This window comes from Narcine bancroftii, chromosome 10 (assembly GCF_036971445.1).
Source record: "Narcine bancroftii isolate sNarBan1 chromosome 10, sNarBan1.hap1, whole genome shotgun sequence".
NCBI classification, from domain to species: domain Eukaryota; kingdom Metazoa; phylum Chordata; class Chondrichthyes; order Torpediniformes; family Narcinidae; genus Narcine; species Narcine bancroftii.
The window spans coordinates 26,170,339-26,190,943 of record NC_091478.1 but is presented as its reverse complement, the minus strand read 5'-3'; the positions used below and the strand labels follow the sequence as shown (position 1 = coordinate 26,190,943).

General features: G+C 41.6%; 2 protein-coding genes across 12 annotated transcripts in view; one reads left to right on the top strand and one right to left on the bottom strand.

The window, feature by feature from the left end:
- The window catches only part of LOC138744336 (uncharacterized), a 37,550-nt gene extending 21,520 nt beyond the window's left edge, over window positions 1-16,030 (top strand). Inside the window, exons 10-11 of one of the 2 annotated variants that reach the window (XM_069900312.1) lie at window positions 15,695-15,760; window positions 15,852-16,030. In XM_069900312.1, coding sequence (XP_069756413.1) covers window positions 15,695-15,760; window positions 15,852-16,015 — 230 coding nt within the window. In that variant the 3' untranslated portion in view covers window positions 16,016-16,030. Of the gene's footprint in view, window positions 1-659; window positions 2,826-15,694; window positions 15,761-15,851 lie in introns of those variants that run through there. The other variant, XM_069900310.1, reaches the window with a different exon arrangement.
- ubtd1b (ubiquitin domain containing 1b) overlaps window positions 1-20,605 on the bottom strand; it is a 124,964-nt gene that overhangs the window by 52,931 nt on the left and 51,428 nt on the right. For 6 of the 10 annotated variants that reach the window (XM_069900300.1, XM_069900303.1, XM_069900301.1 and 3 more), the window contains exons 2-4: window positions 19,137-19,364; window positions 9,490-9,854; window positions 4,070-4,171 (exon numbers count right to left, since the gene is read on the bottom strand). In XM_069900300.1, the coding sequence (XP_069756401.1) occupies window positions 4,070-4,171; window positions 9,490-9,854; window positions 19,137-19,364 (695 nt within the window). Of the gene's footprint in view, window positions 1-2,381; window positions 2,591-4,069; window positions 4,172-4,739; window positions 8,234-9,489; window positions 9,855-19,136; window positions 19,365-20,605 lie in introns of those variants that run through there. The other 4 variants (XM_069900302.1, XM_069900308.1, XM_069900307.1 and 1 more) reach the window with 3 other exon arrangements.

Below are 20,605 nucleotides of genomic sequence, written 5' to 3'. Positions count from 1 at the left end.
AAACATTTTTCATCCCGCCTAACCGCAGTGGAGAAAGCTTACTTGCAACCTCCTCAATTTTGCATACCTCTATCAGCTCCCAACCCTTTGGTAAAGGAAGAAACATTTTTTATCCCGCCTAACCGCAGTGGAGAAAGCTTACTTGCAACCTCCTCAATTTTGTATACCTCTATCAGCTCCCAACCCTTTGGTTAAGGAAGAAACATTTTTCATCCCGCCTAACCGCAGTGGAGAAAGCTTACTTGCAACCTCCTCAATTTTGTATACCTCTATCAGCTCTCCCCTCATTCTACACTATTATCTGTACTGAGATACAGTATCAAGCTGTTTTGCATGCAAGTCAACCCTTTTAAATGCAATAATAACTTGCAGGAGCACCCTCTTTTATCAACAAGGTCCATTCGAGAGCAATGATCCTCGAACATGAAGGCTCACATTTTGAACCTTGTGCTTCTTATGCCTTGTATAAATCTACAACCAAGACACAAACATTCCTAATATGACCTCCTGTTATTAAGGGACAGGAATAATAATTGTCACTTCAGAAATCATGAAGATGTTTACAGCCAAATGAAATATTTGCATTGCTGTGAAGACTGTATAGTATTCAGAGAGAGTATTTGTATCGTAGTGAATTGGATATTGCTTCTTTTCCACAGCACCTCAAACCAAGCAAGGTGTAGGGGACAGTGTACTGGAGGAGGCACAAAGCACAGGGGACAGTGCAGAGACCATTCCTTCCATCACAGGCAGCATAAGGGAACAAACGCAAGCTCTCCTTAGCTGCAGTGAGTCCATGCCTACCCTTGTGTTGATCGATGTGCATCCTACAGGGACCACTGAGGAGACACCGCACTACCTGGAGAGGGAAAAGGACGACCCAGCTGTGAAATGAGCCATCTGGGCAGTTTACCATGGTTGCAAAACAAGGGTCTGTTCAAGATTCCTTTGTCATGCAATGAAACAGGTGTAATATTACACAAAATTTGCTTTAGTCTGATGTAAGGCAGACAGATGCATCATCAACAGAAATTGCTGGGTACCTCTTAGAGAAAGAGATGCAAAAGAAAGTCTACCACAGTCATTGGATGTTCATGGATTTGCCTCCAGCGCTCCCCCACAGACTCCGGTCCAAGCCATCAGCAACTCAAGCCCCAGATCTGAATCTCTGACACAATCAGGAAGCCTTCCACACCCTAGGTACCCTCTTGCAAGAAAAGCTAGTCTTTAAATTAACCAAATGCTGCCACAGGTTGAGTGTGGCATTGTGTAATCCTCAAGGAAGTGCTCCAGTGATATAATGCAAAATGTTCTGCCTCTTGCTCAATAACAGCTATTGTTGATGTTGTATATTATTATGCCCTTTAATGCTCAGGTCACAGTGGAAAAGGGTTGAATATTAAATTCCTCTTTTAAAAAACTGAACATCCACCATCTTCTTGTATATAGATTAGGAGGTGAGGTAGCTTTAAGGAATGTCTTTGTTTCTCCTCCCCTCCCACTGACTGAAGATGCTTTGTTTTTAAAAATCTGAGATGTCAGGATGGAATATGTACACCATTCCCTTGCTCAGGAGGATGTGTTAGGCAGTGCTTTATTTAGCCATTGACTCGATCCAGAATAATGCAGTGACTCAAGAAATATCTGTTAGTGCACAGTGGGAGGGAGGGACACTGTAGCACAGATGACATCACATGTTGAGAAGACACTTTGCTCCTGGACGGGTGGGCAAAAACATGAATATGGAGGTGATAACCAGTGCATTCACTGACACTGCAGCTTGTGTTACCAAGCAGCGTTGGAGTGAAGGCAGCTTTCATCATCCATCTCGAGGCAAGGGGAGAAAGGCCCCTGCAATCTTCTAAAGACAGTCACACAGCTGTGTTTACATCTTAAGCAAAAGGCCAAAAGATGGCTGTCAAACAACATGCCCAATACAGTAAAGTGTTACTTTGATTTCAGTAAAGATCAGAACACTAACTTTTTCTATTAGTATAGCAATCCAATCCTCACACAGTGCGATTGTTCTTTTAGTAACATTGGTTACACTGATGTAACCATGAATCATTACCAGTAACCAGTGGTAACTGATCTACAGGTTAATCCAATGTTAGTGTAGTGGTTAGTGCAACACTATTGCGACCAGGATTCAAATCCGATGCTGTAAGGAGTTTGTATTTTTTCCCCTGTCTACATGGGTTTCCTCCCACCCTTCAAAACATACTGAGATGTCGGTTATTTGGGTGGAACAGTCTTGTGGGCCAAAGGGGTCTGTTACCGTACTGTATGCATGTTGAACATTCATTTCTCAAACCACCAGAGACAATAGCCCCACTGGTTCCTTGTAACCAAGCTAATTGCAGGAGCACTCAACGAATCACCATCGTAGGAAGAATTTTAGTTCAGGAAAATAAACATGGGACAGTTTTAAGGAAGGATGGATCGGTCCATTTGATATTATTTACCATGTAGGGTATGCTCACTTTCACCAGCAGGGGTCACTGTGGAACACTCGGGACAGAAGCTACCAAATCTGACCACTGAACCTTTGTCAAAAGTGAAGGTCACTGCCATCTGTCGATGATTCAGTCTTCAGAATAAATATTAAAAAAACACTTATAAATCACTGTAACCATTTTATAAATGTACATATTATAAAGAGCTTGTACAGATATAGAATTACTTTGAATAGGAGGAAAGAAAATAAACGTGTTCTGAAAACAATTCTGCTCCAAGAAGCTAAATATACACAAACATCATTCCAATATTTACAGACATCACATAATCAGATGAGAAGACCTGACTGCAGAATTCTATATTGTGTAAACAGCACAAATCACTGGGAGATGCTTCTCCTGTCTTCAACAGAATTAAATGCAGTTTTTTTTTGGGGGGGGGGGGTGGCCACAGACAGTATTTCACTGCTCTAGAATTCAACATTTGACCTTTAGGCTGCCCAAGCCTCACCTCAGTATCTCCAAGTGACCTTGAATTGCAGGATCCCATTTTAAATCAAGGTAAAATAGTTTTTTCTGTGAAATAAGTTATGAAAAAGACCGATGTGCTCAATTGTCTTAGAATGGATGCCAGTGAACATTAACCCCACCCACTCAGTCACAGTGGCTGGAAAGTTATATCAGTACTGTCTGGCATTAAAGACATTTCCTCAAACTATACTAGAGTTTGCAAGATAACTGCTGCCCCCAGTTATGGGGTCAATTGCTAAAACCTTTGCGTTAATATTACAATTGATGTGCGGGTAGAACCTGCAAACATGTAAAAGGATGGGAATAGAGGCTGCAAAACAAATGCCTCGTGTCAATTCTCAAAATGAAGGAATGCAGTGCTTCTCAGTCAGTGGTCCATAGATCATGGGTGGTCCATGGATTTGTTTAGAGGTCCACAGCAAAAATAAATATTACTGATAGAATACAAGAAGCTGTAAGTATGATGACAAAAAAAAAATTACAACCATAACAAAAGAATCTCACATGAGTCTGATCAGTTGGTTTGTTATAAAGGAATACTCAAGGTGATCTGGGGGGGGGGGGGGGGGGGGAATAAAAGGTTGAGAACCATAGCCTGAGAACATTCTTCACACATGAAAAGATAGGATGTGACCCAGGAGTGTTTGCCAATACACATTTCTGATGTACACAAAATCTTAAAGTATAAAATTTAAGCAGTGCAAATTCCTATTGTTTGGGCATTCGTGACAAGGGGAGAGACTACTGATTTTTGAGTGGCGTAAGGCTGTTTTAGGGCTGCAGAAGTTTGATTTATTTCAATAATTGACCTGCTGGAAAGATCCAGCAGACCGGGGTGTGGGGGGGAGGGGGGGGGTGGAGAGAATAGTCGACGCTTTGGGTAAGGACTTGAAGGGTTCCAACCAAAAATTTTGATAATTTTTCTCCCACTGAATTCATCCAGCAGTTGGATTTCGATCCAGATCCCTGCATCTGCAGGCCCTTGTGTCTCCATTGATTTCTACATTTTGAAAGGTGCAAGTAAAACATTTCCTTCAGTCACAACCTGCCCTGCTGTCATCTTGTTCTTATTTTATACTCACAGTATCTGTAGTGCTGTTTAAGTTGCACAAGCAGGTATGATTTACCAGTGGTCTGCTCAGCTCTACAAACCAATAGGACAGCAAAGAGAGCAGCAAGCTGGTCTGCAAAGCAATTAGAGGTCAAAGATGTGAAGTGGAAGAAACCTGGGACTTCTTCACCTATCAAATAAAACACAAAAATGTGTAGAACCTGTTGTTGAAGTAAAAACACATAAAACTGGAGAAACTCAGGTCAAACAGTGTCCTTTATCCTTCTTTCTTTGGCGTGGCTTCGCGGACGAAGATTTATGGAGGGGGTAAAAAGTCCACGTCAGCTGCAGGCTCGTTTGTGGCTGACAAGTCCGATGCGGGACAGGCAGACACGATTGCAGCGGTTGCAGGGGAAAATTGGTTGGTTGGGGTTGGGTGTTGGGTTTTTCCTCCTTTGCCTTTTGTCAGTGAGGTAGGCTCTGCGGTCTTCTTCAAAGGAGGTTGCTGCTCGCCAAACTGTGAGGCGCCAAGATGCACGGTTTGAGGCGTTATCAGCCCACTGGCGGTGGTCAATGTGGCAGGCACCAAGAGATTTCTTTAGGCAGTCCTTGTACCTTTTCTTTGGTGCACCTCTGTCACGGTGGCCAGTGGAGAGCTCGCCATATAACACGATCTTGGGAAGGCGATGGTCCTCCATTCTGGAGACGTGACCCATCCAGCGCAGCTGGATCTTCAGCAGCGTGGACTCGATGCTGTCGACCTCTGCCATCTCGAGTACTTCGACGTTAGGGATGTAAGCGCTCCAATGGATGTTGAGGATGGAGCGGAGACAACGCTGGTGGAAGCGTTCTAGGAGCCGTAGGTGGTGCCGGTAGAGGACCCATGATTCGGAACCGAACAGGAGTGTGGGTATGACAACGGCTCTGTATACGCTTATCTTTGTGAGGTTTTTCAGTTGGTTGTTTTTCCAGACTCTTTTGTGTCCTTTATATAGCAAAGGTAAAGATACATAATGGACATTTCTGACTTGAGCCCCTCATCAAGGAAAAATGTCAGCAGGCATCCGAGCAAAGGTGGTGGGGGGGGGGTGGGCGCAGTGACAGAGACCTCCCAATAGCCAACCATTTCAGTTCTGTGTCACACTCCCACTCTCATGAGTCCGTCCATGGCCTGGTTATATCTCACTAAGTCCACCCAAAAATTGGAGGAACACTCTCCAACCAGATGGCATTAACAGACTTTTTCTGGTTCTGATAACCTGTTCTCTTCCTCCTTCCTTCCTTCCTTCCTTTTCCAGAGGCTGGTTTTGCAGCACATTAAAGCCAGTCTCCCACCCACCTTCAATCCACGCTACTTTGTTTACAGGGCTACCATGGATGCTATTGCCATCGTTCTTCACTTAGCATTGATCCACTTAGAACAACAGGGATGCTATGTGAAGTTGCTTTTTATAGACTTTAGTTCTGCTTTTAATACTGTTATTCCAGGAAGATTGGTTGGTAAACTCACTGACTTAGGATTTTCCAGATCTATTTGTCTATGGATCAAGGACTTTTTAACAAACTATTCCCAGACTGTAAAAATAGGCACTCAGTATTCCCCTACTCTCACACTTAGCACTGGTTCCCTGCAGGACTGTATGTTGAGCCCAATGTTGTATTCTCTTTATACCTACAACTGTGTCTGAGTATTCCACTAATATCATTAAATTTGCAGATGATACGAGTGTTTGGGCTCATTTCAAGGGGCGAGGAGTCACCCTATAGGGACGAAGTCCACAGACTGTCAGTGTGATGCTCGGAAAACAATCTGGTATTGAATTCCTTGAAGACAAAAGAGCTCATAATATTTCAGGAGGTACTGTTATGACCCCAGCTCCACTGTATATTAATGGAGATTGTGTGGAAAGGGACATGACTCAAGGTTCTGGGAACATATTTGATTTATCTTTCTTGGACTATTAACACCACTGCTATAGTGAACATCTCCATTTCCTGAGAATCCTTAGAAAAATTAATCTACAGAGGTTATTGGTGTCCTATCCCTGCTCTATTGAAAGCGTGCTAGCTTACTCCATTCCCGTGTGGTTTTCCAGCTGTACAGTAGCAGATAAGAGGGATCTTCAGAGGGTTCTCAATATGGCCCAGAAGGTTATTGGGAGCTTTTTTTTGGAGGATTTATTTTGATCTCTGTATCGGGAAGGCAGCTAATTTGCTAACTCAGGCCATCATTTGTTTGACCTGTTGCCCTCGAGTAGACGATAATGATAGACAAACAGACTCAAGAACAGTTTGTAGCCCAGAGCCATTGAAGAATTAAACTCTGCCAATAAGTGTTTTTTTTTAATTGTTTTAATGATCTTGTATTTGTGAGGACTGAAGGTTGCATTTTAAAATTTTGTTCGAGTTTTCTTTCACATCGACAATAAAGTACTTACTTTCCAGTTCTCCTCCCTTCACCTAGCCATTCCTCTCCCTTGATTGCTGCTGGCCCCTCCTCTTCTCTACCCATTACCTCCTGCCTTTGCAATCACACCTCCCCTTACTCCTTTGCTCGAATCCTGCTGACATTTTTCCATACCTTGAAGGCCTCAAGCGCAAAACGTCCATTATGTATTTTTACTTTTGCTAAATAAAAGGACCCTGTTTGACCTACTCGGTTTCTCCAGCATTGTGTTTTTACTTCACCAATATCAATCCTGGGCTAAAGCTGCTTGGTGCCAGTCAGAGGCAGACTTGTGGCTAGGTAAAAGTTTAAAACGAGATGAAATTAATCAAGATTAAAACCAGATGAAAACATGACGTAGTGAAAGCTTACAAACATGCAAGCATCTCGGTGAATTAGAACATAATAGCACAGGCCCTTTGGCCTACAATGCTGTGCCAACCTACATAATCTAAACCTTCCTTATCCTTAACCTCTTTCTTTTTCATCCTGTGCTTAAGTCTTTTAAATGTCCCTATTGTATCCACCACCTCCCTAGCAATGCATTCCTGACACCTACTATTCTGTACATTTTAAAAAAAACTTTCCTCTGACATGTCCCCTAAACTTTTGCCACACATTTTGTGCACATGTCCTCTGGTGTTTGCTACTCTTGCCCCAGGAAAAAAAAGTGCTGTCTGTCCACCCCATCTATGCCTCTCACTCTTGTAAACCTATTACGTCATTCTCTCATCCTTCACTCCACAAGAAAAGCCCCATCTCTGTTAACTGCCTCATAAGACACATTCTCCAATCCAGGCAATATTGTAGTAAATCTCCTCTGCACCCTCTCCAAAGCTTCCACATCTTTTCTGTAATGAGGCAACCAGAATGGAACACAATACTCTTACCAGAGTTTTAGAGCTGCAACATTACCTCAACTTCTGAACTCAATCCCCTAACTAATGAAGGCCAACATAACATAAGCCTTCTTAACTATTCTATCAACCTGCACAGAAACCTTGAGAGATCTATGGATTTGAACCCTAAGGTCCCTCTGTTCTTCCACATTTAGGAATCCTGCTATTAACCAGGTACTCTGCCTTCAGGTTTAACCCTCCAAAATGCATAATTTTAAATTTATCCAGATTGAATTCTGTCTGCCACTTTTCTGCCCAACTCTGCATTCTACCTATATCCTTTTACAGGAAGAGTGGAGCAATGAAGGAAAGTGATTTGGGAATTTAAGAGGTAGTTAATGAGGTGAACAAAGGAAGTTGCAAATTAAGGTGTATAATGGTCGTCCTCAATGGGTTAACATTCTTTCTGAAAGGCCAGATGTACTATAACAGACCACCACTCAAACCCAGATGCAACAAAGCCATCCTGGGAGAACTGGAGCCTTCAGAAGATGGTGAGAATAGACAACTAACCAGTCAGCATGTGAAAAGCAAACTTATAACTCAATGGATCATCAGGATTGAAAAATAAAGACTGGGCAAACTGAAGGAAGGAGGAACCAAAAGGAAAATAGTCATCAATTCTTTAAGTGATTTTCATTACATTGAGTGGCACGGTTAGCATAAGTTAGTGCAATGGTATTACAGTGCCAGTGACCTAGGTTTAGATCTGGCGCTGACTGCAAGGAGTTCATATGTTCTCCCCATGACCTACGTCAGTTTCCTTCCACCTTTCAAAATGTACGGGATTGTAAGACAACTGGGTGTCACGGGCTTGTGGGCAGAAAGGGCCTTGAACCACGCTTCATGTCTAAATTTAAGTGAAAAAAATAAATTAAATTTTAAAAATGTAGTATTATCACACCCATCATTCAGTCCCACACATGGAGGGGAGATACAATATGCAGCCCAAGGGGTCACTTGTGGCAGTCCCATTCACAAAATGCCAGCAATTCCACAATGCTTTCTTACTCAATTCACTGGCTTCTCAAATGTGAACCTTACAGATGTAAGGGTCTAGAAATGACAAGGATCTGACTGGCAATTTGGATCCAATGAGGCAACAGTCCCTTTAACATTTGCAGACGAACACTATGTGGATTAAAAAGGGAACCCTTGGTAAAGGTTGGTATGTGGTTCACTCACACACAGAGCAACTGGAGATGGGAAGCATGGATGTTCATATTCAGCAGGTTTTTGCATACCACATTGTAATCAGCCTGTCCTGGTTTGGTTGCATTACAATCTTGAACAAAAAAAATAAACTTCAATCTTCTGTAATTTGCACCAGTATGGGACTTTTTTAAAAATGGAAGCACAGTTCTATTTGAAACTTTGATTGGTGTAATTAATGCATAATACAAGGGCATTTTTTGGTGCTTAGTTAGGCCCTTGCTGCAGCATAAAGAAACGTGATTAACCACTGAACATTTAAAGCCAATATAAAACAGAGTACGCTTTCTCTACAAAGCCGCAATATGCTACTAGAGAGCAGCTATAGAACATTACAGCACAGAAATAGGCCCTTTAGCCCTTCAAGTCTGTGCCGAACTATTATTCTGCCTTGAAAAGATATTCACTGCAAGAACCCTGATCAAAAGGACCACAGTGAAATGGATGGCAATTCAGCCAGAATTATTGCCCTATTTTTTGGAAGAGTGGAGCAAAGGTCAAGGTGGGAGGATAAGGGGCAGGTGGTGAGGGGGGGGGGTGGTGGGAGTGACTGAGTGATGGGCTTGGAGAAAAAGAGGGAGGGGAAAGGACGCAAGATGACAGAGGAAAATGGGATAGGAGAGCCAGAGAAATCATCTTCATTTACAGCTGAAGTATTCATCAGCCAGCCTGAGTAAAAGCTAAATTAAATATGGCTCCTATTTTTGGCCTCCATGGCAGATGACAAACAGCGACCAAAGGAAGCCATTGTATGTACTCCAATGCACTCCCACTCCACCTTCCTCCACACGTCAACCACGTCCAGAGCCCTTCAGTTCTTGTACAAGGCAAGATAGCTCATGTGTCTTGCATATGGATTCATTTTTAAAAACCTAAGAATTAAATAGCAGCTACCTCATTGACTATAACCTGCACCACAAAGTCTTTCTGGATTTTTGTCTCCTGCAGTCGCATCTTGTCAGTCAGCAGTCTTCCCGAAAAGAACCAGCGCTGCTGCGATGGCTCGATGCCTTCCTCGGCGTGCAGTTGTCGCTTCAGCTGGCCAATTGTGTCCGCCATGCTGGCGTTCAGCTTGACGTCCTTGCCTGTGGACAGGCGCACCTTCAGCTGGAACTCGCGCTTAGTGTGAGCCGGCGGGTCTGGCACGTCGGTGGCCTCCTCATCGCACTTCTCAGTGATTAGGTTGAGGGGCGGCGCCAGGCAGTAAACGGGAAGCCGGTATCGGTTGCCAAGCTCGTCATAACATTCAGTCAAAGAACCTGGAAATGGGAGACAGGAAATATTTTCAGTGAAGACACTTCTCATTGGCCTGCTGAATAAACCCCAGTGATCTTGTGCTGCCCTTACTTGGTAGTATTTGGCCATTCCTTTCATTGCAATTCCACACCCCGTAAATTGTGCTCTTTATATGGCTATATGAAGTTAGAGATAAACTGATAGATTGCTTGAGGAAAAACCTCTTACCAGACTTATTATAATGTGATAAACTTGAACATTCAATTCCAACTTTCCACTCAGGACACATCCAGCTTGAAGCAAATTCTTACTCCATCCCATCAATTCATCCTGAATACCTCTCACCACACTGATGCATTATTAGTAGTACTACTCATCAGGGATCAGAAACCCAAGTTCTGAATGAGAAAAATAGGTAATGAGATATCTTTTAAAATGGCAATGGTTCCTGTAAAGATTTGAGTATCAGCTTTCGGACATTGGATAGAAAGCCCCCAGAGCACCCCTGCCTAAGAAATCAAATTATGACCAGTCCATGAATGGACTGAATATCCATAAATATCTTGTCAAATTCAACCTCAATTTCTTTAAGTTTATATCTAATTTTCTCCAAACTCAAGCAGGACATAACATCCTGTAACCATTGCATACGAGTTAGTTCTATGTGGTCTTTCCATCTAATCATAATTGCTCGTCTGGCCATTAATGAAGTAAAAGCTACTATTTTTTTTTAGTTGAATTCAAGGAAATTCTCTTTTCTAGAGAAGAACCAAAAAAAGCAATAAAAGGATACAGTTCTAATTTAATCCTAAGAATCTGTGATAGAGCTTTTAAGAATTGTTCCCAATATTCTTGTAGTTCTTGACATTTCCAAAACATATGAATCAGAGAGGCTTCAAATATTTTTACATTTGTCACATAGTGGATCAACATTAGGATAAAAATGAGATAATCTAACTTTGGACATATGTATTCTATGTACAACTTTAAATTGTATTGAACAATGTTGTGCACGGAATAAAGTACTATTAATCAGATCAAGTGTGTTATCCAAATTTTCATCTGAATTTGATGTATTCAAATCTCATTCCCATTCACTCTTGATTCCCTTCCCTGAACATATTCTTAGGTCCATCAAATTGCTATAAATAATTGCTAACGATCCATCATGGGAAAACTTTAAATGAAGATCATTGGTATTGGGAATTCAAGGAAAATTAAGAGAATTTAGACTGAACAAAAAGCCTAAGTTGTAGCTATCTTTAAAAAAATGCCTAATAGGAATGTTGAATTTAACTGTTAATTGTTCAAATGAAGCAAAATTACTTCAAATATATAGATCCTTCAAACTTTATTCCCAATCCAACCCATTCCCCAAAACCTACAGCCGATAGAAGGTCAAAAAAGATGATTATTTATAATAAGACAAGCAAGAGAATCATTAAGGAAGCCAAAAAATTTCCTAAATTGTGCCCATATTCTCAGCCTATGTCTCATTATTGAATTGTCTGCACATTTCAAAAAGGAAAAGGGTAAAGGAAGAGTCTAAAACTGCCAACATTGCTAAATGTTTTGAAAAATTCAGTTCCATTTTCACCCAAAGAGGCTGATCATATGAAATAGCAATAATAATTTTGTAATAAAATCTAAAGTTTGGGAGAGATAAGCCCTCCGTCTCCCCCCATTCCTTTTGGTCTTTTGAAGATAAGGCTTGTTTGTACGAGGTGGTTTATCTTGCCATATATACAAAGAAATAATCAAATCCAATGAATTGAAATAAGTTTTAGGAATGAAAATTGGTAAAGATTGTAGCATATGCAACAATTTAGGTAAAATGTTCAAATCTTCGTCTGCGAAGCCAAGCCAAAGAAAGAATATGACCAATCTTTGTCATGCATGAGGGTGACCACCCCAATAACAACTCTTTAGTCTAGTTAGGCAAAACTGAAAAATTACCTTTCATTGTTATTACAACTTTTAGTCATTGTAATTCCCAGATATTTGAATTGGTCTTTAACCATTTTAAAGGGGAAATTAGCATAGATTGCTAAAGATCCCTTTATAGGTAATCAGTCACTCTTATGAAGATTCATTTTATACCCTGAAAACAAACTCAATTGGGCAAACAAAGTTAGCATACTTGGTAAGGAAATCTCAGGATTGGAAATAAAAAGCAAAACATCAGCTATAGGGAAACTTTATCTTCAATTCCTTTTTTAAATATACCACTACCATCACACAGAGCAACTGCTAAAGGTTCCAAACTAATGGCAAGATATTCTCCAATCTATGAGCAAGAACTTTAGATAAAATCTTCATATCTACATTAAGTAATGAAATAGATCTATGAGAAGCACTTAGTTGGTTCTTTTAACTGAGATGAATTCATTCTCTTTCACATCTGTATTATGCATGAGCTGTCACCTGTGTCGGTTATCTCCAGGCTCGATTATTTTATTACTCCCTTGCCAGCTATCTATTCATCAAAAACTCTGCTGCCCGAATCCCAATGTACATCTAGGTTTGCTCTTACACCACCTAGATTTGATAAACAACAGTCCCGGATCCAACAATGACTCAGCTGGAAGTAAATTCCTACTCCATCCCGTTAATTCATCCAATTACTCCAGTTCAAAACATGACTCAACATTGTACACTGATCATGGTCTGCTCCGACAGTATAGAAGGTGGTGAGTATATGGAATGGGCTGCCAGAGGAGGTTGTTGAGGTAGGAACTATTGTAGTGTTTGAGAAAATATTGGACAGATACAGAGATAGAATGGGTTTAGAGGGATAGAGTCAAATGCTGGCAGATGGGACATGAGTGGAACATTTAGTTTGGTGTAGACATATTAGACTCCAAGCATGAAATGATAAGTTTTGGGAAGTTAAACCAGGACGATAAATGACGTTTGGGAAAGTTGGAGAACAGAGATATTCTGGGATGCAATCTTATAGTATAGTCATCCGGCAAGCGTTTCTAAAGAGTTATGCTCCAGTGGAAATTGAAATGTACAGGTGATGTGCGAAATTGGAATAGCCAATTCGAGGCAATTCTTCAGGAATGGGCAGACAGATATCCAAATAAGATGCAAGGGCAGGTTAACAGGTGGATACAGATGGGAGGGGAGAGAGGAAGAGGGCAGAGAGAAAAATAGCTCTCTAATAGAAAGGGAAAGGGATGGAGGAATGGAGACAGGGGGATGAGGTAGAGAGAGACTAGGAGAAGGGGGTTAATAGAAAATGGAGTTGACATTGATGCCATCTGGTTGGAGAGTGCCAAGACAGAAGACAAGGTGTCGTTCCTCCAATTTATTTGTTGTCTCAACTTTGCCATACAAGGCCATGACTGTCATGTCTATCATGTCAATTCTATCAGTAGAATTAAAATGGTTGGCCACTAGGAAGTCTTTGGTGTTTTAGCAGAGAGTCCAAGCAATCTCCCAGTTGAAGTCCAGTCTCCTCAAAGTAGAGGTGGCCACGTCCGGACTGCCAGATACTCTGTAGATTCACAGGTGAAGTTTCGCTCAACTTGTAAGGACAGTTTGTGGCCCCAAATAGAAGTGAGAAAGTGCCAGTGCAGCGTCTTAAAGTCACAGCTGGACTTTTTGATAGGAATTTGATGGCTAGAACACAAGAAACAAAACTGAAATAGCATGAAAGAAGTGAACCCAATTATATTTTCACTTTGACAGTTCCTCAAAGTCAGGTGCCTTGTTTTCACACCAGTTCTTGGGTTTGGAGATGGCTGTTGAGCCCACTACAGGTCCGCCACGGGTCACGCTTGATGGGATGAAGTGATAGGCAGCTTGGGATCTGGTCTATTTTAAAAAAAAATGTTAAACTTTTCCCACAGTGAGCTTCACTCTTGACAAAACTCCTCTCCATTTGTAGCCACACAATTCTTTCAAGTGAAGCAACACTTCATTTGTGAATCTGCAGGAGCCATCCAGTGATCCCATTGTGGCCTTCTCAACATGGAGAAACTGGACACAGACTGGGAGATGACTTCACTGAGCACCTATGCTCTGTTCGCATCAATGACAGGTATCTCCCAGTGGCCAACCATTTTAATTCTGCGTCACACTCCCATGCCAACATGTCTCTCCATGGCCTCATGCACTGCCAAACCAGGGCCATCCGTAAATTGAAGCAGTTCCTAATATTCCACGTGGGCACTCTCCAACCAGATGGCATTAACATAAACTTTTCCAGTTTCTGCTGAAACACTCCCCATTCTCCCTCTCTTCCCTATCCTGGTCTTTCCTCTAGCTCTCCACCACCTTCCCTCTCCATTCACAGATCTCCCTCCACCCCATTTTCTCGTGTCCTCCCTCCCATATCCACCTATTTATTTCCTGTGGTCCTCTGCTCCTCCCCCTGCCCCCCCCCATCATTTTATTCAGGCACCTGCCACATTTTGTTCATACCTTGATGGTCTCAAGCTCGAAACATTGGTTATGCATTTTTATCTTTGCTATATAAAGTACGCTTTTTGACCTGGTGAGTTTCTCCTGCATTGTGTTTTTAATTCAATCATTGCGTCTGCAGCCTTTCACGTTTCTTTCTCTTCTTTGGCTTGGCTACGCGGACGAAGATTTACGGAGGGGTATGTCCACGTCTGCTGCAGGCTCGTTGGTGACTGACAAGTCCGATGCAGGACAGGCAGGGACGGTTGCAACGGTTGCAAGGGAAAATTGGTTGGTTGGGGTTGGGTGTTGGGTTTTTCCTCCTTTGTCTTTTGTCAGTGAGGTGGGCTCTGCGGTCTTCTTCAAAGGAGGTTGCTGCCCGCCGAACTGTGAGGCGCCAAGATGCACAGTTGGAGGCGATATCAGCCCACTGGCGGTGGTCAATGTGGCAGGCACCAAGAGATTTCTTTAAGCAGTCCTTGTATCTCTTCTTTGGTGCACCTCTGTCTCGGTGGCCAGTGGAGAGCTCGCCATATAACACGATCTTGGGAAGGCGACGGTCCTCCATTCTGGAGACGTGACCCACCCAGCGCAGTTGGGTCTTCACGTTTCACCCTCTTGACAAATGGACAAGGATATTGATGTCATGCTAAGTGCTTCTCCATTTTTTGAGTAGCCATAAACAAAGCATTCACACAACTCAGTAGGAACATCACCATGTTCTCCCACCCCTCCCCACCCTGAAGAGGCTTTGCAAATATTCCTGAACCTCTTCCTCTATCCACTGTCAAATCTCTTACCATTAAGCCCAATATGCAAACATGGCTGTGCAACTGTGGCTCATCAAGTAGAAGACTGGTGCTAAAAATAAAATGCAAGGCATTTCCATTCAGAGTGCTTGAAAACATTTGACGTTTGCTTGGGAAGTAAGGTCCATCTTAGGCATTCAACGTCAATACTGCATGAGTCAGTGAATCTTTTCAACCTTCTCTGCTTCAGAGCATATAGTCTCCCTGCAGAATCAGTTGTACAGGAAAAAAAAAACCAAGGACAAAGGGTCCCACAAGACTGCTCCACTATTCAATAATGATCACACTGACCTCAATTCCTCTCTCTCCAAGTGATGCTAGGTCTTGTTGACTGACAGAAGTTATTAACAAATAGTTTTTTTCTTGATGTCATCAAGCAATCGTAGTTTGAAAGTGTTACACTGGAAGCCAATCTCATTCATTGATGTGAAGCAGAGACAGAGCCTTTTTTTTTGATTAATGACCTCAGAATTAATTGTGTAGAATTGAGACTCTTACTCCTTAATGTTACTATTGCTCAGCTCCTACACAGTAACATTTTTGTATAATATCTTTCAACTAAATATACTAATAAAAAATAGAAAAAGCAGCATTTGTTATTCAGTGATCCTATTATTTTTGTCTCCTGGCCTGAAAACTCAAAGGAAGTCCTGAAGGGAGAACATTCTTAGTCTCAACTGATAAGCTTGAGCCGAGAACAAAGAAAGCAGGTAAAACAGAAATTAAAGGTAACAATTCCATTATTGTCATTTAGAATGCAACATACATGAAATTCTTTAACTTTTGTCTACTGTAAGGCAGACTTGGTGCAGCGCCCCTCGCAGACACCTACAGCTCCTGGTGTTCCTCGGTGGACTCCCCTCCAAGTACTGACCAGTCCTGTGCCGGCTAAGCTTCCGAGATCAGACAATTACAGGCATATTCAGGCTATTCAGTGCTGTAAATTAAAATGCCAAAATAACTAAACTTTGAATTCTTCAGTCACTTTGGTAGAAGTATGTGCAAAGCATCTGCTAAGAATTTCACCTGGCTTGATAAAGCTTGCAAGTTAGAAAAAAAAAGGTGATTTCACTGCAAGGAATGAATAACAAAAGTCTGCAGATGCTGCACCTCAAGCCACATGGCTTCCAGCACAGTTTCCAGCCCTCCCTGTTTGGCCTCTACAGGGATCTGAAGTATCTGAAGGCCGATATATCTTTGCCTTCAATGGACGCTGCAAGGCCTGCTGATTTCCTCCAGCATTTTGTGCTTTTACTGATTTCAATGCGATTTTACTTGTGGCTCGATCTGTACTACCACAGCAGGAATGCACATTTGACTGAGAAATGCCTCACCTGAGGAGAACATTACACCAGGGATTGATAACAACCAGCTTTAGGTTAAAGCACATGTTCCACAATAACTTGTATAAACAATGGCAACAAAAAGCAGCCACCAGAAATCACCTGTTTTTCAGGAGACTCAAATTTTCAGAAGCAGATGTCATACAAAACAACTGGATGAGCTTCTCATGAAACATTAAGTTCTTGCAGCATCTGTTTATCATCACCTTTACCGCTCTGCCAATCCAGAAACTTAGCTGTTTTCACATTCCACAGAGTGTGCAAAGCAGTACTTTTAGATTGCTGTAAAGTTCTGGTTTGGCACTGACAATGTTGAAACTTAAAGTACTCTTTTTTAAAAAAAATCAATATTTGGGAGTGTACTGATTTGGAGAAAGTACAAAAGTACAAGGTGGTAAACAGCAAGAAAGTGCACGTCTCCCAACGAGAGTCAAAAGGTTAGCCCTTGAGATCAATGGGAAAGACCTGTCGATTATCACAACTATGGCACACCTGCCATCGATAGACACCAAAGTTAGAAATTCATTCCCTGAGACACATGAAGTGTAGCCTGGTAAGTATGAATTTGATAGCCAGGTGGGACTAGATCTACGTCATGGAATTTGGAATGGGCATGATACATAGCACAGCGGAGATGTACACGTTGTCAAATCCAAAGCTCTGGAAATAACTCCAAGGCCCAAGACATCAAAAACCTACATTATCTTAGCAGTTGAAATGGAAAGCTTCTATTTGGTGTTCACAAGAAAAGGGTCTTGATTGAAAAGGAAATTTCTGAGAGATCTTGGTAAGTGAATGTGGAGAGAAGATTTCTAGAATCAGTTGGCAGGGGGTGGGTGCAGAGAGGAAAAAAATAATCACTGATTAAACAATGACTCTCCATCTAAGAGTTGATATGCAGTCTCTCTCTCCATCTAAGAGTTGATATCCAGTCTCTCTCTCTCCATCTAAGAGTTGATATTTAGTCTCTCTCTCTCCATCTAAGAGTTGATATGCAGTCTCTCTCTCCATCTAAGAGTTGATATGCAGTCTCTCTCTCTCCATCTAAGAGTTGATATGCAGTCTCTCTCTCTCTCCATCTAAGAGTTGATATGCAGTCTCTCTCTCCATCTAAGAGTTGATATGCAGTCTCTCTCTCCATCTAAGAGTTGATATGCAGTCTCTCTCTCCATCTAAGAGTTGATATGCAGTCTCTCTCTCCATCTAAGAGTTGATATGCAGTCTCTCTCTCCATCTAAGAGTTGATATGCAGTCTCTCTCTCCATCTAAGAGTTGATATGCAGTCTCTCTCTCCATCTAAGAGTTGATATGCAGTCTCTCTCTCTCTCTCTCTCCAAGAGTTGATATTTAGTCTCTCTCTCTCCATCCAAGAGTTGATATTTAGTCTCTCTCTCTCTCTCCAAGAGTTGATATTTAGTCTCTCTCTCTCTCTCCATCTAAGAGTTGATATGCAGTCTCTCTCTCTCTCTCCATCTAAGAGTTGATATGCAGTCTCTCTCTCCATCTAAGAGTTGATATGCAGTCTCTCTCTCTCTCTCTCTCTCCAAGAGTTGATATTTAGTCTCTCTCTCTCCACCTAAGAGTTGATATTTAGTCTCTCTCTCTCCATCCAAGAGTTGATATGCAGTCTCTCTCTCTCTCTCTCCAAGAGTTGATATTTAGTCTCTCTCTCTCTCTCCATCTAAGAGTTGATATGCAGTCTCTCTCTCTCTCCATCTAAGAGTTGATATTTAGTCTCTCTCTCTCCACCTAAGAGTTGATATTTAGTCTCTCTCTCTCCATCCAAGAGTTGATATACAGTCTCTCTCTCTCTCTCCAAGAGTTGATATTTAGTCTCTCTCTCTCTCCATCTAAGAGTTGATGTGCAGTCTCTCTCTCTCTCCACCTAAGAGTTGATATTTAGTCTAAGAGTTGATATGCAGTCTCTCTCTCTCTCTCCATCTAAGAGTTGATATGCAGTCTCTCTCTCTCTCCAAGAGTTGATATTTAGTCTCTCTCTCTCTCTCCATCTAAGAGTTGATATGCAGTCTCTCTCTCTCTCTCTCCACCTAAGAGTTGATATTTAGTCTCTCTCTCTCCATCCAAGAGTTGATATGCAGTCTCTCTCTCTCTCCATCTAAGAGTTGATATTTAGTCTCTCTCTCTCTCCATCCAAGAGTTGATATGCAGTCTCTCTCTCTCTCTCTCTCTCTACACACCCCCCCCACCCCGAAGGGTCACGTCTCTGCATCTCCTCAGAAGAAGGTGGAAAGAGTCTTTGAATTTTTTTTTAAGACTGAGGAGCTAAATATTTCATAAGTAAAATGAAAGGTTGCTGCATGTAACAGGAATGCAGAGTTGAGATTACATACTGATGAGTTGTGATTTTCTTAAATGCAGGATTAAGGGGAAAGAAAGAGTCCTAATTCTCATGCAACTTCATACTGTGTTTATGGTCCATGCAAGTCACCTGCTATTGCACCGACATTTTTAACACAGCCTTCCAATACCATATCACCTCAACATTTTTCAAGGTAAGTCTTCAATGAATGGAGACATATGACTAAAATTGGGAACTACTTCGATTAAAAAATTCTACTCAGATGGTTTGCACATTAGAATTTAGACTGAGGAAGCAGTTAAAATAGCAGACAAAAATAATTCAGTGCTGGCAAGGACTTGAGAAGTTTCTCCACAATTCTGGGGGTTTCACTGGATGTGATGCAGTGAATGGATCAGAAATCATACCACCCAATCCACTTACCATGTGGCAAGATGATGCTGGCACCGTCCACAATAGCCTGGGCCAGTTCAAGATCATTGCATTCAATTGCATAGGCAGCTGCCTTAAGGGCATCCCATATTTCTTTGCGACCCTCAAAAGCAGGTGCTGTATCCCAGAATTCGTCCCTTTTACTCCTGAGCTGCCCATCGGTCATAGGATAATCACTCTTCCACTTTGGCCTTTCCTTTTTCAGAGGTTCATTACGACCTGGAAAAGAAGAAAAATTTTAAACCAGTAATAAAACAGAATCTGTCATGAAAGACTTGAATCAGGTCACTCTCATTATTGTATCTTGGCAACCAAATAAAACTAGTCTTCCATCTGGGAACAATGTGTGTATTCAATATGACTACTAACCAGACTACTAACCAGGAGAGACTTGTATGTGTAGCATTGTTTATCCGTTGGGTGAATTAGCCTCCAGAGCATTGGGCAGAAAGCAAACTACATGAGCAAGTCACTTGTCAACTCTGCCATTCAATAATAATCATGGTCAATTCAATTGCAACTTCAACTCTGCATTTTCATCCAGCTTCTACACATTTTCACTCCTTTGCCCATAAGAATCCTCTCTGCCTTTAAAATATTCAGCGTCTCCTCTTCAAAAAGTATGAAAGCAGAGTTCTAAAAGCAGTCTTAAATGAGCAATGTATTTTTTTTTAAAAAAAGCAACACCTATTTGCATCTGCTCTCCATATCCACCCTGTCAAGAACCTTCAGAATGATTTGCATTTCAACCATCCCCTCAACTTTTCCACACTCCAAAATGAAAAAACCTAGTCTATCAATTTAAAAATTTCTTCAAAAGAAAATCCACTCATTAGTCAAGCGAACCTTGCCTGAACTTAATCCCCCGGATTAATATCCTTCCTTAATAAGGAAACCAATATTGTACTCCAAACTCCAGATGCAAAGGCTCTATGTAACTGAAGCACAATCTCTATTTTTGGGTTAACTCCCTTTGCAATAAATGGAACATTTCCCAATTACTTGCTTTACCGACACATGAGCTTATGAAATCACGCTCAAGGACCCTCAGATCCCCACATTTCAGAGTTCTGCAATCTCTTATCATTTAGATGCAGCTTTTTATTTTACCTTCCAACTGAACAGTTTATTTTACATCATTATACTTTTGACAGATCTTCGTCCTCTTGTTGAACCTTTACTACAGGCTTTACTATAGGCTTTTTGTTTATGGACATGACAATTGGAGGATCTAGCACCTGAACCAATGGCCTGCTGCTTGCTACCAGATACCAGTTTTCTGCGAGCCAGCCAAACTTGTTTTCCTGCCATCATCAACTTCTAACATGGTTTTTATCTTCTGCAACGATTTTAGCAAATTCCATTAGAAAATCCAAACATGGAATAAAATACTGAAAAAAAAATTCAAGTAGGGAGGAGGATTTGGCAAAGTGTCCAGTTCGGATTCAGTACGAGCTGGT